This window comes from Hypanus sabinus, unplaced genomic scaffold (genome assembly GCF_030144855.1).
Source record: "Hypanus sabinus isolate sHypSab1 unplaced genomic scaffold, sHypSab1.hap1 scaffold_1577, whole genome shotgun sequence".
Classification (NCBI taxonomy): domain Eukaryota; kingdom Metazoa; phylum Chordata; class Chondrichthyes; order Myliobatiformes; family Dasyatidae; genus Hypanus; species Hypanus sabinus.
The window spans coordinates 47,421-68,475 of NW_026779656.1; the positions used below are offsets into that span (position 1 = coordinate 47,421).

Below are 21,055 nucleotides of genomic sequence, written 5' to 3' on the forward strand. Positions count from 1 at the left end.
CTTTCCCACAGTCTGAACATGTGAATGGCCTCTCTCCAGTGTGAACTCTCTGATGTATCTTCAGTTGAGATGACTGAGTGAATCCCTTCCCACAGTCTGAGCAAGTGAACGGCCTCTCTCCAGTGTGAACTCGCTGGTGAGACATTAGGTCAGATGACCAAGTGAATGATTCCCCACAGTATGAGCAGGTGAATGGCCTCTCCCCAGTGTGAACTCGCAGGTGAGACATTAGGTGAGATGACCGAGTGAATCGCTTCCCACAGTCTGAGCATGTGAATGGCGTCTCTCCAGTGTGAACTCGTTGATGTACCTTCAGTTTAGATGAGCAAGTGAATCCCTTCCCACAGTCCAAGCAGGTGAACGGCCGCTCCCCAGTGTGAACTCATTGATGTACCTACAGTTTAAATGAGCAACTGAATCCCTTCCCGCAGTCCGAACAGGTGAACGGCCGCTCCCCAGTGTGAACTCGCTGGTGTACCTTCAGTGCTGATGACTGAGTGAATCCTTTCCCACAGTCCAAGCAGGTGAACGGCCTCTCCCCAGTGTGAACTCGCTGGTGAGACATTAGGTCAGATGACCGAGTGAATCTCTTCCCACAGACTGAGCAAGTGAACGGCCTCTCCCCAGTGTGAACTCGCTGGTGAGACATTAGGTCAGATGACCGAGTGAATCTCTTCCCACAGACTGAGCAAGTGAACGGCCTCTCCCCAGTGTGAACTCGCTGATGTATCTTAAGTTGAGATGATGAAGTGAATCTTTTCCCACAGTCTGAGCAGGTGAGTGACCTCTCCCCAGTGTGAAATGACTGGTGTGCTTGCAGATGAGCTGACAACGTGAATCCCTTCCCACAGTCTGAGCAGGTGAACGGCTGCTCCCCAGTGTCAACTCGCTGTTGAGCCATTATGTCAGATGACCGAGTGAATCTTTCCCCACAAATTCAACAGATGAGCAACTTCTGCCCAGAGCGAACTGACTGGTGTGTCCACAGGTGGGAACGCTGACTAAATCCCTTCTCACACACAGAATAGGTGAATGGCCTTGTCCTAGTGTGAACTTGCTGATGCACCTTCAGTTGAAATGTCCGCGTGAATCCATTGCCACTGTCTGAGCAGATGAATGGCATCTACCCTCTGCAAAATAACGGGCATGCCAGTTGGTCAGATGATCGAGTGAATCCCTCCCCACAGTCTGAGTGGGAAGGATGACCGAGTGAATCCCTCCCCACAGTCTGAGCGGGAATGATAATCGAGTGAATCCCTCCCCACAGTCTGAGCGGGAAGGATGATCGAGTGAATCCCTTGCTCCACTTCTTAAATATCTGGATAGAGACAGCAAAACTGGTATGTTCTGTTTGAGATTCCTGTAGACAAATTGCTTGTCATTTTTTAACCTGTAAAAAGATTTACAAAATCCATCAATGGGTGTAGAACAACATTTCAGATGAAATTACATGAGTTGTCAAGATGTGATCTGGAATCACACAGTTACAGTGAAGTTCAACCCAAGTTGGAGAGAGAAATCATCTTCTAACTGGGCACAGTGCTGGAATGACCATCAAACTCTCTGATGCTCGACCTGTCTGTAAAAGAATGGGGCATTTCTGCCACCTCCAATCTGTGACCTGCCTCAGTTTGACTCTCTCTCCATTGTTATTATTCCCTGTTCCCACTGAGCTGCATGGGTTCCTGGCCCCACAGTAACTGAAACACTCTCACACAAATAGCCGGCAGTGTATTGCACGAACCCACCACTACCTGTGTAACAAACGTACCCTTGGCATCCCCTCAGTATTTATTTCCAAGCACCTTAAATCTATGCCCCCTCATGTTAGCCATTTCAGTCCTGGGAATAAAACCTCTGGCTATCTACACGATCAATGCCCCTCATATTCTTATACACCTAAAAAATGAACTAAACATAAACAAGGTAATTACACATTGCTTTGAGGATTTGTTGGAAGTGTACAGAATTATGAGGGTATAGATAGGGTAAATGCAAGCAGCTTTTTCCACTGAGGTTGGGTGGGATGACAACTAGAGGGCATGGGTAAGCGGGGAAGGTGAACATTTAATGGGAGCACATGGAAAAGCTCTTCACTGAATTGGTCGTGAGCGCGTGGCATGAGATGTCAGCACAAGGGGTGCATGTGAGCTCAGTTTCACCATTTGAAAGAAGTTTGGATGGGAGCCTGGATGGTAGGGGTATGGGGGGCGATGGTCCCAGTCAGGTAGTTGCAATAGATACCTTAAATGTTTTTTTAACATTGACTAGCTGGGCCAAATAGCCTGTTTCCGTACTGAACTCCCCCATGTTTCTGTGACAGAGAAGCAGGCCAAACTTGTTTGGAAGGGAAAAGATAGGAGTGACCACAGAGCAGCAATGGCTGGAGTCTCTGGGAGCAATTCAGGAGCTGAGTGATCGATATCTGAGGTGTGAACAACATCTGACTGGTGTCAAGAAAACAAACTCTCCCTCGTTGTCACAAAAACAAAGGAGCTGATTCTGTACTACAGGAGGAATGGAGACAGGCTAACCCCTATTGATATCAATAGATCTGGGGTTGAGAGGGTGAACAGCTTTAAGATCCTCAGCATAAACATCACCAAGGATCTCAAATGCTCTGTACATACCGGCTGTGTTTTGAAAAGAGCACAGCAGCACCTCTTTCTCCTCAGATGGTTGAAGTTGCTTGGTATGGGCCCCAAATCCTAAGAACTTTCTTCAGAGAGACAATAGAGAGCATGCTGACTGGGTGCAGCACTGCCTGGTATGGGAACTGTACTTCCCTCAATCGCAGGACCCTGCAGAGAGTGGTGCAGACAGCCCAGTGCATCTGTAGATGTGAACTTCCCACTATTCAGATTTACAGAAACAGGTGTGTAAAGAGGGCCCAAAGGATATTGGGGACCCAATTCACCACAACCACAAACTGTTCCTACTGCCACCATCCAGGAAACAATACCACAACAAAAGGACTAATAGGCTTTGTGACGTCATTTTCCACCAGGGCATCAGAATGATTAATTCATGCTGATACAATTGCATGTTGATTTTATATTGACTGTTCTATGTATAAACAATATATTATAAGTTACTATAAATTACACATTGCACATTTAGATGGAGAGTAACGTAAAGATATTTACTCTTCACGTGTATGAAGTATGTATGTAATAAAGTCAATTCAATTCGACACAATTCAGCCTCTCCACTATCCGTTCTGTCACTCTGGCTCCCATTCCCCCAACAACTTATTTTATCCACTTCACCCTCTGACCACACTAGCTCGAGCAAGCCTTAATACTAGGATATTAGACCCCTTCTTGTTCAATTCCCATAACTAATGAATTCCCTATCACTTATTTGACTTTCCACTGCCAGGTAATCACCCCAACAGTTTCTAAAGTCATCCACCTGCTGTTGTGTTGGATAGCAACAAGAATACACTTCGATGGCCTTTTAACCTCATTCACCTGCCCGACTGCCACCCAGTTTCCTGTGTCCTGCACCTTGGGTGTAACTCACCTCTCTTCATGTCACATCAATCACCCCCTCTGACTCCCAGCTGATCGAGAATTCATCAATTTCAAGTCCCAGCTCCTTCAAGTTCAGGGCTACAAGCTGCAGCTGGATGCACAGCTTGTAGGTGAGAGCATCAGGGACACTGGCGGTCTCTGCACCTTCCCTCCAATACCCCCTCTAATTTCTAATGACCAGTGTGCACATAAATCATGTACTGTGCTTAATTTTACCAAGTGACAACATGTGCACAGTGATTTTTATATAGTGAGGTACTCATTTTAACAGCTAGCAAATCACTGTCAATAAGAACTATGATGTTCTCTGGGCTCAATCGAGTTCATCTGCACTCTCACACAACCTATGCAGCAGGCTTGTAACAGGTAATGAAGGACTTTCTTACCAGAGCTTTTGCACATTGTCCATAAGTGGTTTGCTTGCTCAATTACACTTCAAAAAGTCAGATTTCCAAATATCACTCCACTTCTTCCCACTTGTAAATTCTACAGCAACTTTTCATCACCACAATACACACAGGTGTCACCAGTTTCTATATTGGACAAAAATATTTCCCCTGAACCCTCCTACTGAATTAAGGATATATGTAAAAACAATCATTTTGAACCTATGTAACCTCTGGCTAAAGAAATAATTGGGTCTGAATAGGAAAATTTGAACCGAAGCAAACACTGTCTTCAGTGGTTAGCCAGGACAGGTTCATAACCAGTTCTCTGTGGCTTGCAGAGTGACACACTGAGAGATGATACCATTATACACAGTACCCTCGTTAGTTGATAACATTATACATTGTACCCTCTTTTGAGTAAAGGGAGGAGGACTCACTGATAAGGACAGGAATAAACATCTGTTTGTAATTAAGTCAGGGCCTTGCAAAGGGAGTAACTGATAAGGACTGGACAGTATATCCATCTGTAATTAAAACCTTCATTTAGCAAACTCTCTTATCTAATTAAGTTTGGAGCCAACAGACTTGGTGGGCATACCAGTTCAAATAACATCTTGCAATAGGAATGTATGGGGCTTACTATGTATAAATAATATGGCTGTAACCTGACTAAGTCAGTCCACTTGTCAGATGGTGGCAGTGCTTATGTGCCTTCCCTTTAACAACATGGTCTCAAACTCCTGCTGGAAAATGAACTGTGGTGATAATAAGAAGCTGGTCTGCCGAGTTTGATTCAACTTCAACATTTGGAGTCACAAACATGATCCCAATACAGGGAGTGCTGAGCAGATGGGCTGAATGAAGATGTAAAGTGGAACAGTATATTATCAGCAAGTTGGAGGAATAATGCATGTGAGAAAGGGATAGAGGTATGTACTGCAGAAGGAACGCCAAAGGTTGGAGATGCTAAAAGTGGAGCGTGAATGGGTGGATGGGCACCAAAATCAAGAGCAGGAGAAACAATGTAAGCAAACCGAGGTTGGTCCAGATAGGAGAGAAGGGCAGGAATATCAGTCTAAAGTTCGAACTTACAGGGAAAGAAGGGATCCCAAACACATGTCTGTCATACCGACCCTGTTTGAGGACAGTGACCGTGATGAGGAGTGGGCACCCACCGTACCTCTCCTACCTTACCAGCGGCCAAGTTCACCCAGTGCCCCCGAACCCCAATCCTCCCAGTACCCAGATACGGTGGCCGCTCAGGTAAAACAGTGGCACAGGGAAGGGGATGTCTCAACACCCTGAGATCCCAAAAGGGAATACCGAAGATTATTCCGAGACAGGGAGGGAAGAATCCAATAAATCCCCAGAGTTAGTGGCTCCACAAAGACAACTGCCCACCCAAATGCTGCCCAATCCATGAGGAGGAGGAGGGACAGCCCTCAGTGATTCCTGTGTATGCTCCCTGGAAGCCTCAAGAAACGGTAATGATCATGAATCAGGCCCCAGATACAAAAGAAAAACCAGCACAGTTTGCTCAGTGTGTCCACAGTACTATACAAATGTCTAATGCGACTCCACAAGATTTATTCAGTCTCTGCTGCATGATTCTCTCAGCTGATGAAGGGTGGAAATGGAAGGCAGAATTGAGATACCAATCCTATCAGGAGTTACAGGCTGGAAACCATACTGAGAATGAATGGACAGACCAGATTATTCAAGCCTTGGAAAGGGCTCTCCAGCAACCTGTAAACATCACTAAAGTACCTGAATGCAAACCTAACCCTGGGGAATCAGGACTAGACTATTGGCAGTGATTTGTGGCCTGCTATGGCACTTTCACAGGAGACCAAGCCTTTTATTAATGGGAATCTGTCCCCGCAGTTTAATGCCCTACTGCTCCAAAACTTACCAACTAAGCCAACATGATTAAAACAGATAATATGGATTGGCCTGACAATGACCGAAATCGGATGCGACGAGCTTTGACATATTATTGGAACTTGATTTTCGATTCCTGATCAACCCCGAAATGAACTAATATTTAAAGTGAACATGTTCAGCGGAAAGAAGGATGCGAACGGGCTATATCTTGGGATCAGAAATGGGATCCAAAACCTACCAAGGGACAGGTGGGGACAACAACCCGTTTAGAAATTGACAAGCAAAGATGTTTCCTACTGTGAGTATCATCCCTCAGGAAGAGCCCAATGTAATATTGACAGTTGCTGGAATTTCAATTCCGTTTATGATTGATATGGGGCAACCAAAACCACTCTCGATCAGGAAATACTATCAAAAGGGATTCCAGCTATCAGACGCTACAATCACTCTGTCTGGGTTCGAAGGCATGGAACGTACGTATTCACGTATCCAGCCACTGCAGGTGGAATTCCAGGGGAACCAGTGTGAGGTTTCATTTACAGTCATTACCAGACGGGGGGTGAAATCTTGTAGGGAGAGACTTGCTCTGTCCGTTGGAAGTCAAGATTCTATACATGGACAAGGATATCACGCTGGAACTGTGAACAACTGATAGCTTCCCGTGACCACCCAGTGGTGGGCACTTTATCTGGACTCCAGTACATTTAAACCCCTTCTGCCAGTGGCCAGCTCGAGGGACAGAAGTTCCCAGTCACGGTGATAGGAGAGGTTAAAGGAAGAGACAGTACTGCATTTCCGGCCGAAGTTCCAGATTTCTTTTGGTGACAGACAGGACTGGTGGTTCCCAATACCACCAGTGGGTTTGCCCTGGGTTCAAGCCAAAGAGCTAAGGGTTCCTTGCCTGCACCCTGACGAAACAAGCCTCCAGAGCCGAGGGAGACTGGCAAGATTTGGCCGCGGGCCAACTCCGATACGGGAAGGAGTCTGAGGTGAAAACGGGACATCTGGTAAGACATCCTTTTAATATTGACCAAACCCAAGACGTTGTACCCCATCTCTGGGCAATTGCAGTCCATGAAGTCAGCCCTCCTGTCTGGATCACAGTGAAAGAAGGACAGACTCTCCCATCCATTCTGCAATACCCCCTCTAGCCCATCCAGATCACTGTGAAAGAAGGACAGACTCTCCCATCCATTCTGCAATACCCCCTCTAGCCCATCCGGATCACTGTGAAAGGACAGACTCTCACATCCATTCTACAATACCCCCTCTGGCCCGTCTGGATCACTGTGAAAGGACAGACTCTCCCATCCATTCTGCAATATCCCCACTAGCCCGTCAGGATCACTGGGAAAGAAAGACAGACTCTCCCATCCATTCTGCAATACCCCCTCTAGCCCGTCCGGATCACTGTGAAAGAAGGACAGACTCTCCCATCCATTCTGCAATACCCCCTCTAGCCCATCTGGATCACAGTGAAAGAAGGACAGACTCTCCCATCCATTCTGCAATACAACCCTCTAGCCCATCTGGATCACAGTGAAAGAAGGACAGACTCTCCCATCCATTCTGCAATACCACCTCTAGCCCGTCTGGATCACAGTGAAAGAAGGACAGACTCTCCCAGCCATTCTGCAATACCACCTCTAGCCCGTCTGGATCACAGTGAAAGAAAGACAGACTCTCCCATCCATTCTGCAATACCCCCTCTAGCCCATCTGGATCACAGTGAAAGAAGGACAGACTCTCCCATCCATTCTGCAACACCCCCTCTAGCCCGTCTGGATCACAGTGAAAGAAGAACAGACTCTCCCATCCATTCAGCAATACCCCCTCTAGCCTGAGGAATCTTTTTATGAGGATGGAAGCTCTTTTGTGGATCCAGCAGGGAAACGATGCGATAGTAACGGACAGTGAAGTAACTGAACAGGCCTCTTTTGAAGCAGCTGTCTCCGCCCAGAAGGCTGAGCTGTTTGCTCTGACTCGTGCCTGTATCCCAGCAACAGACAGAAGTGGGAACGTTCACACAGACTCCCGTTATGCATTTGGAATGGTACATGACTACAGGGCTCTCTGGGAATGTGGGGATTCCTGACTTCCTCCTGCCACCCCATTAGTAATGCCACCTTTGTAAACAACTTACTCACCGCTCTACAGCTACCTCGAGTTTTGTTCTTCTCAGGGGGATGCCTCTGAGGAGGAGTGAAAACTGTGGTCCCATATGGGGTGCCTAGAGTACATTGCGATAGATACTGCTTAGTTATTATAGATTTGTTCAGTTGATGGATTGAAGCTATAGCAACTACCATTAATACTGCTGTGACTGTTGTGAAGGTATTATTACGGGAAATAATTCCCAGGTGCAAGCCAGAGATGCTGAGTTCAACAATGGCCCACACTTTATGGTGAAAGTAAATGAAGGGGTATGTAACAAACTAGCTATCAAGCAACAATTCCACTGTGTACACCACCCACGGGCCGCTGGCAGAGTGGAGAGAGCCAATGGCACTCTGAAGAGTAAACTGGCCAGACTAACAGCAGAGACTGGACTCACTTGGTTGAAGGTCCGACCATTAGCCCGATTCCACATGAGAGTTACCCCACAGGGGAAAACAGGGTTGTCACCAGCTTAAATCATTTCCAGATGGCCCACGAGGACACCCTGGGAACAAAGTCTCAGGATTAAAGGCAAGGTGAATAAGAATAAGGAACCTTGATTCCTGATGGATATTGGAACTCTGATAAAGAAGAGAGAGATGTATGGCATATATGAGAAACAGGGAGCAAAGAAGGTACTTGAGTAGTATAAAAGGTGCAAAAAAATACTTACGTAAGGAATCAGGAGGGCTGAAAGAAGACATGAGGTAGCGTTGGCATTCAAGGTGAAGGATAGTAAGAGCATCCACAGGTATATTAATAGCAAAAGGATAGTTAAGGGATAAAATTGGTCCTCTTGAAGATCAGAGTGGTCGACTATACATGGAACCAAAAGAAATTGGGGAGATGTTAAATGGTTTTTTTGTGTCTGAATTTACTAAGAAAACTGGCTTGGAATCAATGGGAATAAGGCAAACAAGTATTGAGGTCATGGAACCTATACAGATAGAAGAGGAGGAGGTGCTTGCTACCTTGAGGCGAGTAGATAAATCAACAGGACCTGACAGGGTATTCCCTCGGACCCTGAAGGAGACTAATGTTGAAATTGCAGGGACCCTGACAGATATATTTAAATGTCATGTTGTTCTGTTGTTTAAAGCATGCTCTAAAAGTAAACTGGGAAATTATAGGCTGGTAAGTTTGATGTCAGTCATGGGTAAATTATTGGAAGGAGTACTAAGAGATAGGATCGACAATTATTTACATAGACAGGGACGTATTAGGGAGAGTCAACACGGCTTTGTGCATGGTAGGTCTACTTTAACAAATATATTAGACATTTTCGAGGCGGTTACAAGGAAAGTGGATGAAGGGAAGGCAGTGGATGTTGTCTTCATGGACCTCAGTAAGGCCTTTGACAAGGTCCCGCATGAGAGGTTAGTTAGGAAGATTCAGCCACGAGGTATACATGGTGAGGTAGTAAATTTGATTGGGAATTGAGAATGGGAGAAGTCAGAGAGTGGTAGTGGAGGATTGCTACTCTGAGTGGAGGCCTGTGACTGATGATGTGCCACATGGATCGTGCTGGGTCCATTGTTATTTGTCAACTGTATCAATGATCTGGATAATAATTTGTTAAATTGGTTTAGCAAATTTGTTGATGATACAAAGATTGGAGGTGTAGTGCACAGTGAGGAAGGTTTTCAAAGCTTGGAGAGGGATCTGAACCAGCTGGAAAAATGGTAGATGGAATTTAATACAGACAAGTGTGAGGTATTGCACTTCGGAAGGTCAAACCAAAGCAGAATATACAAGATAAATGGTAGGGCACTGAGGAGTGCACTAGAACAGAGGGATCTAGGAATACTGATACAAAATTCCCTAAAAGTGGCATCACATGTAGATAGGGTAGTAAAGAGAACTTTTGGTATATTAGCCTTTATAAATAAAAGTACTGAGTATACGAGTTGGGCTGTAATGGTGATGTTGTATATTGCATTAGTGAGGGGGAATTTGGAGTATTGTGTGCAGTTTTGGTCACCAAATTACAGGAAGAATATTAATAAGGTCGAAAGAGTGCAGAGAAGGTTTACAAGGATGTTGCCGGGACTTGGGAAACTGAGATACAGAGAAAGGACTTTATTCCCTGCAGCGTAGGGGTATGAGGGGTGATTTGATAAAGGTGTATAAAATTATGATGGATATAGATAGAGTGAATGTAAGCAGGCTTTTTCCACTGAGGCTAGGGGAGAAAAAAACCCAGACGACATGGGTTAAGGGCGAAAAGTTTAAAGGGAATATTGGGGGGGGGGGGGGGCTTCTTCACTACTGGGTCTGACTGGTACTGGCATAACTGGTTCTTCTGGGCACATTCTGTCTCACTCCCAACTATTTTGTACCTTCCTTTGCACAGGTATGTAATGTGTAAAGGACCAGTGTTTGAGTAATGACACTCACCAACTTTCTCCTGATTGAATCACTGGAATCTCCAAGTCAGATGGGTTCTCTCCAGTCGGTGCTCTCAGTCCTCGGGCTGGTTCACTTGTTGCTGTTCCCACGTCTTCAGTTGTGGTTTGTTTCCAATAAATCTCTCACTGCAGGTCTAACTTTAACATAAAAGATAATGAAGCACGTTAACAATGAAAAGGAGGACCAAACATATCAGCTTAATGTTACTAGGAACAAAACTCACTGAAATTTAAACATTGAAGGCAAATATAATGATCTCAGTGAACAATCTTTTATTGTCCCTCACGTGTCACAGACGATACGGGATTAGAAGGATCCATCATTCACTCACGGTAAGACATAAGACACAGGAACAGAATTAGGTGATTCAATCCATCTGGTCTGCTCCACCACTCAACCACGACTGATTTTTATTCCAACACGATATTCCTGCCTTCCTCCTGTAACCCTGAAGCTACTCAGCAATCATCAGTATATTAATCTTCACAAATAGACCCAAATGGCAGCCACAAACAAATTCTGTGGCAACAAATTCCACATATCAGACATCTTTTAGCCAAAAAAAAAATTTTATCTCAGTTTTAAAGGGAAGCATCTTTATTTTGAGACTGTGCTGTCAGATCACAGACTCTCTGTCTAATGGAAACATCCTCTCCATGTCCACTGTATCCAGACTTTTTAGCATTCGGTAGGTTTACTTAACCATACATCCCTCAACCACCCCCACCGTCCCTCTGAACCCCACTGAGCCCAGGTCCAGAACCAGCAAATGCTCCGCATACATAAAGCCGATCATTCCTGAGATTATTCATGTGAACCTCATTAGCAACAACTGTACCGGACACATTTCCAGGAATAACAGACAAAATGGTTCCAGGATAATTTACAAGGAAAAGTTGTGCTTCCTTTACTCCATTTCCAGGTGAAATAAGGGCCATTTCAGGAAATTTGTATTACAGATCCTAGGATACAGATCTTGTCTTGTCTATACTGGACCGACCGCCGTCACTGGACTATAAACTTGCAGGTGTAACGTGTGGCTCAGCTCTGCTGCGTGGAGCTGAGGCTCGAACCATTCTCCCTCTGGACTTCCCAGTCCCTCGGTAAAGCAGGCAGTGAAATTAAAGATTCCCACAACCGAGGACGTTCTCCTTTCTTACCCACCCGGGAGAAGACACAACAGCTATAGAGCTCCAGGACAAATGTGAGGAGCCTCAGGAAGCAAGTTCGGGAAAGTTAATAGGACTCAGTGGCTAAAATCACACCACGTGATCTGGCATCACAAAGCGGAGGGCGGGTCGAATCTGCGGCACACAGACTCACGTGACCTGTCGGCCGGACTTCCATTTCAATTCTACGGAAACAGACAGCCTGGGCTCCTGGTTTGGATCGTTCAATGCAGATTAAGTGAAGTCGACACATTTCTGACGAGCCCGGATAGTTGGGAAAAAAAATGAGTTCCTGGCCCTCAGTTCGGGGCTCACGGCCAACATCGGATCTCCCCGCTCGGGATCGGTCTCAATACTCACCGATGGGAAAGTGAAATCTTCGGCCCGCAGACAGTGATCCCGACGGAAGAGACGAAAATCTTTCGCGAACACACCGCCGACCCACTTCACCCGGAGACTGTGAACATGCCCGAAGAGATTGTTACATCATCGGGAGGCGGGGCCTCGGAAACTGACGCGCAGATGCTGCCCATCTGCGGTTAAATGGGAGGGGCAAACAGGGTCACGTGTCAGGATTGGTGACACCCCCCCCCGCCCCCCCCCCTCCCCCCAGTCAGAGACTCCAGCTACTGTGGAAAGAAGCGAACTTGCCGCTCACATCTCCTCCCACCTTAAATGTATTAGACATTTCAACCCCCAGGAAAAATATATCGTCTGTCCACTCTATCTATTCCTCTCGTAATCTTATAAACGTCCATCCAGTCTCACCCCAGCCTGCGCCGCTCTGGAGAAAACAACACAAGTTTGTCCAGCCTCTCGCTATAGCTCTTGCCCTCTAATCCAGACAGTGTCCTGGTAAACCTCTTCTGCGCCATGTCCAAAGCCCCGACATCCTTCCGAGAATGGGGGCGACCAGAACTGTATGAAACACTCCAGATGTGCTCTAACTAGTTCTATAAAACTGTGTTCCGAACTGAGACGGTTTAGAAACGAACCAGCAGCAATAGAGTTCACACTGGAGTCTGGTTTTGATGGTTAAAGCACTCTGTTTATTAGTATCTACTTCTAATATAGTAACTTAACGAAATAAAGGAAAGTTAACAATGTTAAGTGTAAATGTAATTCCCAGACTATCGAGCCTGAGGGAACAAAGCTTAGAGTCTTGAATGGTAAAGTAGGAAAATTCAGTAATCCACGGAATAAATGATGGGAGAGAGATATTTTTAATCCGGGATGAAACGTTGAGAAAAGGCCGTTACTTCAAAACAACCGCCGTCGAAGTTCTTATCCGCTGAATCCGTACACATACGAGTTATCAGCGAAAGTGACCTGTCACAGGAATACCGTCTTTCGGAGGACACCACACAACATACCCAGGCAAGGGTTAACACAATATATTCCAAACTCCACTCCTATGGATTATACGAAGTGACAGCCACAAACATCTCTCTCTCTCTCTCTCTCTCTCTCTCTACTGTCAGCGCCGTCAGCCTGTGTCTGACGTCATAGCCCCGCCTCCTCACAACGGCGCTCTTAAAGAAACAGTCACAGAACGACCGCAGGCTCGTAACAGCTGCAACACAACTTCCCGACTTTTGAACTCAATGCTTCAACTAATAAAGACAACCATGCCATTTGCCTTCTTAACCACCCGATCAATCTGTGCAGTCTCTTCCAGGGTGCGATGGACTTGGAGTCTGAGATCCCTCTGATCATCGACACTGTTCAGGGTTTTTCATTTAACAGTGTACAGTCGTATACATTCGACCTACCGAGCTGCCAAGATGATCATCACTAATCAAATCTCACTGAGATTTCTCAGGTCCTGTTGAATTTATTGCCAAGTGCACAAGTACGGGAAGGTACAAGTACAGAGAAACACTGACTTGAGGCAGCATCACGGGCAATTACGTTCAGATAACACACGAAACACAAATTATAGCCATATAACAATTACAGCACAGAAACAGACCATCTCGGCCCTTCTAGTCCATGCCGAACGCTTACTCTCACCTAATTCCCCAGACCTGCACTCAGCCCATAACCCTCCATTCCTTTCCTGTCCATATATGATTCTGTGTCAGTAACAATCTATAAATATGTTTATGTCATTAACAATATATAAAATGCATTGTGTCATGAATAATATTAAAATGTGCTTTTCGTGTCAATAACAGGCTTGGAAATGTTGAATGTGCTCCCTGTCTCCATTCCTCCTGTAATTCACAACCAGCTCCATTGTTTTTGTCACAATGATGTAGAAGTTGTTTTCTTGACACCACTGTGTCGGGGTGATGACTTCTTCTCTGTAGGCTGCCTCGTTATTATTTGAGATTAGGCCAGTCAGTGTAGTGTCGTCAGCAAATTTAATTAGCAGATTGGAGCTGTGGGTGGCAACACAAGTCATGGGTGCACAGAAAGTAAATGCCAGGGCCAAAGAGACAACCCTGTGAGGTATGTGTGCTGAGGGTCAGCGAGACAGAGGAGATGGAGCCCACTCTTACCACCTGCTGGCGATCTGACAGGAAGTCCAGGATCCAGCTACACAAGGCAGGGTGAAGGCCGAGGTCTCTGAGCTTCTTGTCGATACTTCACGCCTTCGTATGGGTACTGCTCTGCCCATGACTGCAAGGAACTGCAGAGAACTTTGGAGAGCAGAGAACATCAGAGAAACAAGCCTCCACTCCATGTACTCTCCCTACACTTCCCCTGCCTCGGAAAAGCAGTCCATGTACACAAAAACCTCATAACCTGGACATTCTTGCTGCAAACCCGCTCTCCCATCGGGGAAGAGATACAAAAGCCTTAAAGCGGGTAACACCCGGCTCAAGGACGGCTTCCTGTCTGTGTTTATAAACCAAATGAATGATAAAATGGACTCGGCCTCACAATGTAACTCGACGTGACCCTGCACCATATGTATATCTGCACTGCACTTTCTCTGCAGCTATAATGCTTTGTTACAGTGATTGTTTTATCATTTTCATTTTTCATTTTTAGAATCGTTCTTATTGGTACATAATCTTCTACAGCTATAAAATGAGACAAAACCTATAGATTAATATGTATACAATTAATAAAGCTGAAAAAACTGATCGTAAAATATAAAAAAGGAAAAAAAAAGGAAAAGAAGAACCCCATCTAATTAGGAAAAAAAACCCACTAACTACAACAAAAGGGGAAAAACCATTAGGAACCAACAACCCGGAAGGAAACCATATAGCATAATACAAATTAAATGAAAATATTTGGCAAAAGAACCCCATCTTCTTTCAAAATTGAATCGAGGATCAAAAAGTTCTACTTCCATTTTGTTTTCCAAACTAAGTCATAACATCACTTGAGATGAACATTCAGTTAATGTAGGGGAAGAAATATCATTCCATTTTAAGAAAATAACCCTTCTTGTCAGTAGTGTAACAAAAGCAATTACAGGTTGATCTGAAGATGAAATACCCTGAATATGATGTGGAACTATTCCAAATAGAACAGTCAATCTATTAGGTTGTAAATTAATTTTCAGAGCTTTAGGAATTGCAGAAAATAAAGATTTCCAAAACGATTTTAATGAAAAAAATGAACAGAACGTATGTGACAAAGTAGCTACTTCAGTTTTACATCTAACACAGCATTTGTCTATACTAGGAAATATTCTAGATAGTCTCTCCTTTGTTAAATAATAACGGTGAACGACTTTAAATTGAAATAAACAATGGTTGGCACATACAGAAGAAGAATTTACGTTTTTTCGAAACTCGAAGCCAAACTTCATTAACAAAGGTCATATTACGTTTTCTCTCCCAATCTTGTTTAATCTTTAGTGATAGGTTCTTTTTGTGTAACAAAAATAAATTATAAATTCTGCTAATGGAAACTTACACTACGTGATTCAATTTCAAAATGGTTTCCAACAAATCAGATTCTTGTAAATATGGAATCTTAGGTAAACATTGTTGTAAAAAATATTTCACCTGAACATATTGCAAAAAATGTGTATGAGCCAGAGAAAATTTGTTAATTAACTCTTCAAAGGTCATCAATCGACCATTACAAAATAAATCTGTAAAAGAATTTTCTCCATAGGAGAAAAATAGAGTCAGTTGTTGAAGGTTTAAATGAAAAGTTTCGATGAAAAAAAACTAGACAACTTAAATTGTTTAAAATTTTAAAAATTTACGAATCTGAACCCAAATCCGTCGGGATTGTTTAATAACCGGGTAAAGATTTAAATTTGGAATTTTAGAGAGCTGTTAAGGTAATGGAGCTCCTAAAATTGAATTTAAATAAAATTGTTTAACAGCTTTTAATTCCAAATCAACCCATAATGATTTTTGGTTCTTATCAAGCCAATATAACCAAAAACATAATTGTCTAATTTTCACCACCCAATAATACAGTCTTAAATTAGGAAGTGCAAGTTCACCATCTTTTTTGGATTTTTCTAAGTGATACTTATTAAATCTTATTGTTCCAAATAAAGGAAGAAATAAGAGAGTCAATTTAATTAAAAACGTTTTATTTAAAAAGATAGGTATATTTTGGAAAATATATAAAAATCTATGTAAAATCATCATTTTCACAGGACGAACATGACCTATTTAATGTACTATTGAAATATATCGATCGGTGTGGATGGTACGTCAGGCAAGATTCTCAATGTAGCTCAGTACATGATGATAATAAACAAATTCCCCATTTTAATTACGTGGAAATATTAGACAGACTGAGCTTCTGCTCTGGAACCTCAGAAAGAAACTGAACTGCTGTCATTTCTGTAGAAAGCAAATATATGGAAAATGCTTCAATCTCACATTACGATCTGCGGTAACTGGGATCAGGTGACCGGTGATGGGTCTCCCATATCAATATCAGAATCAGGTTTAATAGCACCGGCATATGTCATGAAATTCGTTGTCTCTGCGGCAGCAGTAGAACCTAATTCATAAGAACAGGTTTTCACAAATGTGATTTAAAATAAGAATATAAATATTACATTGTTAAATTATATAAATAGGACAAAAAATTTTAAAAAATTAAGAAATGTAATAAGCTATTTTAATTGTGTGGAACGATTTGACTGACCGGGTTGTTGCTTTGGAAGTAGTGGAGTGAAGCTTAACTGAACTGTACACATTTATGAGAAACTCAGATAAATAGAACAGGCTAAATTCTCACATAAACGGGTCAGACACCCAGAAACATCGGCAGCACTTCAGCAGATAAAAACAGTGAAATGAAACATGCTGAAAATATTGCAGAAAAAAAAATATACTGTCCACCCACAATGAGAGGACGTGACAGATGCGGATCTCACTGACTTGTCTGAACGGGGAAAGATGAAGCTACACGTACACGTAGAGCAGTGACCCGCAGATGCAACAGATCTGCAGAAAAACGTGAACAGGAGACGGGATCACGTGACGGTGGAGGGTCTCCCACCCCAGGCAGTGACTCCAGTTACCCACCACTCTGTGGAAACAAAAAAAACTTGCCGCTCACAACTGCTTCCAACTTAAGTGTGTTAGACATTTCAACTCCCAGGAAAATATATCGTCTGTCCACTCTATCTATTCCTCTCGTAATCTTATAAACGTCCATCCAGTCTCACCCCAGCCTGCGCCGCTCTGGAGAAAACAACACAAGTTTGTCCAGCCTCTCGTTATAGCTCATGCCCTCTAATCCAGGCAGGGTCCTGGTAAACCTCTTCTGCGCCCCCTCCAATGCCCCGACATCCTTCCGAGAATGGGGGCGACCAGAACTGTATGAAACACTCCAGATGTGGTCTAACTAGTTTTATAAAACTGTGTTACGAACTGAGTCGTTTTAGAAACGAACCAGCAGCAACAGAGTTCACACTGGAGTCTGGTTTTGATGTCAAAACTACTCTTAGTATCTACTTATAACATAGTAAGTTAACGAAATAAAGGAAAGTATTATGTGTATATATGTGTAAATATAACCCCCAGATTATCGAGCCTGAGGGAACAAAGCTTAGAGTCTTGAGATGGTAAAGTAGGAAAGTTCAGTAATCCACGGATTAAATGATGGGAGAGAGATATTTGTAATCCAGGGTGAAACGTAGAGAAAATGCCGTTACTTCAAAATAACTCCGTCGAAGTTCTTATCCGCTGAATCCGTCCACATTCGAGTTATCAGCGAAAGTGACCTGTCACAGGAATACCGTCTTCCAGGGGTTACCACACAACACACCCAGGCAAGGGTTAACACAAGATATTCCACAATCCACTCCTATGGATTATACGAAGTGACAGCCACACACGTTCGTTGTGGTTCCGTGTACCGATGATCAACCCACTCTTGTGGGCATAGGAGAGTTCCAAGCCTCAGCTGCGACTAACTGAAGCGATCAGCTTTTCCAGTCTCTCTCTCTCTCTCTCTCTCTCTCTCTCTCTCTCTCTCTCTCTCTCTCTCTCTCGCTCTCTCTCTCTCTCTCTCTCTCTCTCTCTCTCTCTCTTTAGACTGGCCGACTGCCTGTCTGCAGATCGTTCTCTCTCTCTCTCTCTGATGGTTCAGTCCACAGTCAGCGCTGTCAGACTGTGATTGACGTCATAGCCCCGCCTCCTCACGCCGGCGCTCTTAAAGAAATAGTCACAGTACGACCGCAGGCTCGTAACAGCTGCAACACAACTTCCCGACTTTTGAACTCAATGCTTCAACTAATAAAGACAACCATGTCATTTCCCTTCTTAACCACCCGATCAATCTGTGCAGTCTCTTTCAGGGAGCGATGAACTTGGTGTCTAAGATCCCGCTGATCATCGACACTGTTCAGGGTTTTGCATTTAACAGTGTACTGTCGCATACATTCGACCTACCGAGCTGCCAAGATGATCATCACTAATCAAATCTCACTGAGATTTCTCAGGTCCTGTTGAATTGAAAGTACAGGGTCAGAGAAACACTGACTTGTGGCAGCATCACAGGCAAGTACATTCAGATAACACACGGAACACAAGTTATACGATTCTCTGTCAGTAACAATCTATAAAAAATTGTTTTATGTCATTATCGATATATAAAATACATTGTGTCATGTTCAATATTAAAATGTGCATTTTGTGTCAATAACAGACTTGGAAATGTTGAATTTGGTCCCTGTCTCCATTCCTCCTGTAATCCACAACCAGCTCCTTTGTTTTTGTCACAATGAGGGAGAGGTTGTTTTCTTGACACAACTGTCTCGGGGTGATGACTTCTTCTCTGTCGGTTGCCTCGTTATTGTTTGGGATTCGGCCGATCAATGAAGTGTTGTCAACATTGATTAATTAGCAGATTGGAACCCGCCACTGAAGCCCCACAGTGCACTATGTACTGATTGCAAAGCTACGAAATTGCCTGTGAATAGCCTCCCCTCCCCCAACTCCACTCTTTCTGCGTCACCAGCAGACTGGGACATCTCACATCTCGCTGCCTCCGCCAGGACATTAAACTGTGAACAACTGTGGTCAGGGACTGATCTCTGGTGTACTTCAAACGCTACCTCCTTCCAGTCTGAAAACGACCCACTCATCCAGCCACGCACTACCGGCAGTTTATCGATCCCCAACGAAAAAGCCTAATCACCTACTCCTGAGGGTCAATACCATTGCTGACTCTGAGTTTAACACCGTCAAATGCTGGGAGGGACATAATAAACAGAAAGTCTCTAGTCACAGCCGCGTAAATAAAATGTGATCTCAGTAGGTGTGTGGCGCATGCGCAGAATACGAAGGAAACAGACAAACTGAGCCAAGTCACAGACTGATGAAGGGGAGGAATGATCCATTTTGACACAGAGAGGGAAGCGGAGAGTTTGATGTTGTGCCTGATGCCGGAACTGCAGCCAGTTCGAAGATAAATTTTTGTTCCTCCAATTTGTTTTGAGCTGTGACAGTGTTTTTATCAGAAGGCACCATGCAGACTAAAATAATTTCAGTTGAAGTGTTGTCCTTCGCCCATTGACGTGCTTTGTAAACCTTTAACAGTGTAGAAAATTCAAAGGATTTGTGTATGGGAATCACAAACACAACAGCACGTTAGTTCCGCTCTATCTGTCAGTTCACCAGAGCTTGAACATAAAGTACACTGCAGATGCTGTGGGCAAAGCGACAGGTACAAAATGCTGGAGGAACCCAGCAGGCTGGGCAGCGTCCGTGGAAACGAACAGTGAACATTTCGGGCCGAGACCGAAGACCGTGACCTACATCTTCGCACTAGGAAGTGGCTGTTCACCTGCTCCGTGTGTGCGAAGAGGCTCATTCAGTTAACCCACCTTGTGATGCTCCGGTGAGTTCACAATAAATAGAGGCCACATTTCTGTCCGGAGTGAGCAAAGAGTTTTACTCAATCATCCCAGATGCTGCAACACCAGCAACTTCACATCAGGGAGGAAGTTCAAATCAGCTCCGTGTTAAATGTTTAACCATCAAGGTGACTGAAGGCAGCTGCAGGTTCATGAGGGACTGTTACTGTCAGATTCTGCAGTTCTTGCGGCTGCTCATCGCACCCAGGACTGAACCCTGGTCACTGAGCATTGGAGGAGTCTGTTCTGCTGATGTTAGACTTAAACTAGACTGATGTTTAATATTGTGGATCTGTGAATGATAAATCACTTCTGTATCAAATTCCGTGTCGCAGGTACTTACTGTCACTGCCAAACTCACAATATACACTAGAGAGGCCACTCGGTCCATCTGCTCCCTGCCCAGGTTTCTGTTCCATATCAGTATTTTAATATTTATCTCTCACTCTCCCTGTTGCAACTTGTCACCGCTCCGTGGGAGAAGAGATTTCGCTTCAATTTCTTAGAATCAGAGAAGTCTGCAGCAAATTACAGGCCCTTCGGCCCACAATGTTGTTCCGACCACGTAACCTACTCTAGAAAATTCCTGGAATTACCCTACCACAGAATCCTCTATTTTGCTAAGCTCCGTGTATCTCTCTGAGATTGTCTGAATAGACTCTATTGTACCCGTCTCTACCACAGTCGCTGGCAGTGCAGTCCACACACCCACCACTATCTGTATAAAAAATATATATCTCTGACACCTCCCTTGAACTACTTCCAAGCACCTTATCTATGCCCCCCACATGTTCGCCATCTCAGCCCTGGGGAAAAAGCCTCTGACTTTCCACACGATCGATTCCTCTCATCATCTGACACACCTGCATGAATTTCCTGCATGATTTTCCACAGGCTAATTAACAGGATGAGCTCGCTGAGTATTTCCCCAGGGCTCTGGACTAAGGTGGGTAAACTCCTTTTTCCCTGCTTTTTTCAAATTTTGTGTCATTTTCACTAATTTCAAAGGACTGTGCCTCAGACAGCCGGGTTGTTGCAATGCGCCTCTAAAGCCTGACAGCAGACTGGCGAGTGAATCTTCGATGGAGCAGAGTCAGAAACCAAAGAGTTGCCAGCCTGAGTCAGGGCTTTGAGGTTCCGGAAAGAGATGGGGTCTGGAGGTTCCGAGCAGGAGGAGGAAGAGGAACCAGACCAGCGGGATGTGGCTAT

The 21,055-nt window shown here is 44.3% G+C and overlaps 1 protein-coding gene across 6 annotated transcripts; it reads right to left on the minus strand.

Annotated features, from left to right (window-relative positions):
* Positions 1-362: 362 nt before the first annotated feature.
* Positions 363-12,041, minus strand: LOC132387156 (zinc finger protein 664-like). Of its 6 annotated transcripts, none has more exons than XM_059959507.1 (3): positions 11,905-12,041; positions 10,364-10,512; positions 363-1,390 (listed from the first exon to the last, which is right to left on the minus strand). In XM_059959507.1, the coding sequence occupies exon 3, from the start codon at positions 899-901 to the stop codon at positions 395-397; it is 507 nt and encodes a 168-aa protein (XP_059815490.1). In that variant the 5' UTR covers positions 902-1,390; positions 10,364-10,512; positions 11,905-12,041; the 3' UTR covers positions 363-394. The 6 variants fall into 6 exon arrangements, with proteins under 6 accessions (XP_059815490.1, XP_059815491.1, XP_059815492.1 ...); XM_059959508.1 differs by having other exon boundaries at positions 10,364-10,508; positions 11,905-12,029; XM_059959509.1 differs by lacking the exon at positions 11,905-12,041 and adding an exon at positions 11,540-11,557.
* Between the last annotated feature and the right edge of the window lie 9,014 nt (positions 12,042-21,055).

What these genes read in the sequence shown, in the direction of transcription:
- LOC132387156 (XM_059959507.1), bottom strand. Translation starts at nt 901, where the DNA reads ATGGCTCAACAGCGAGTTGACACTGGGGAGCAGCCGTTCACCTGCTCA.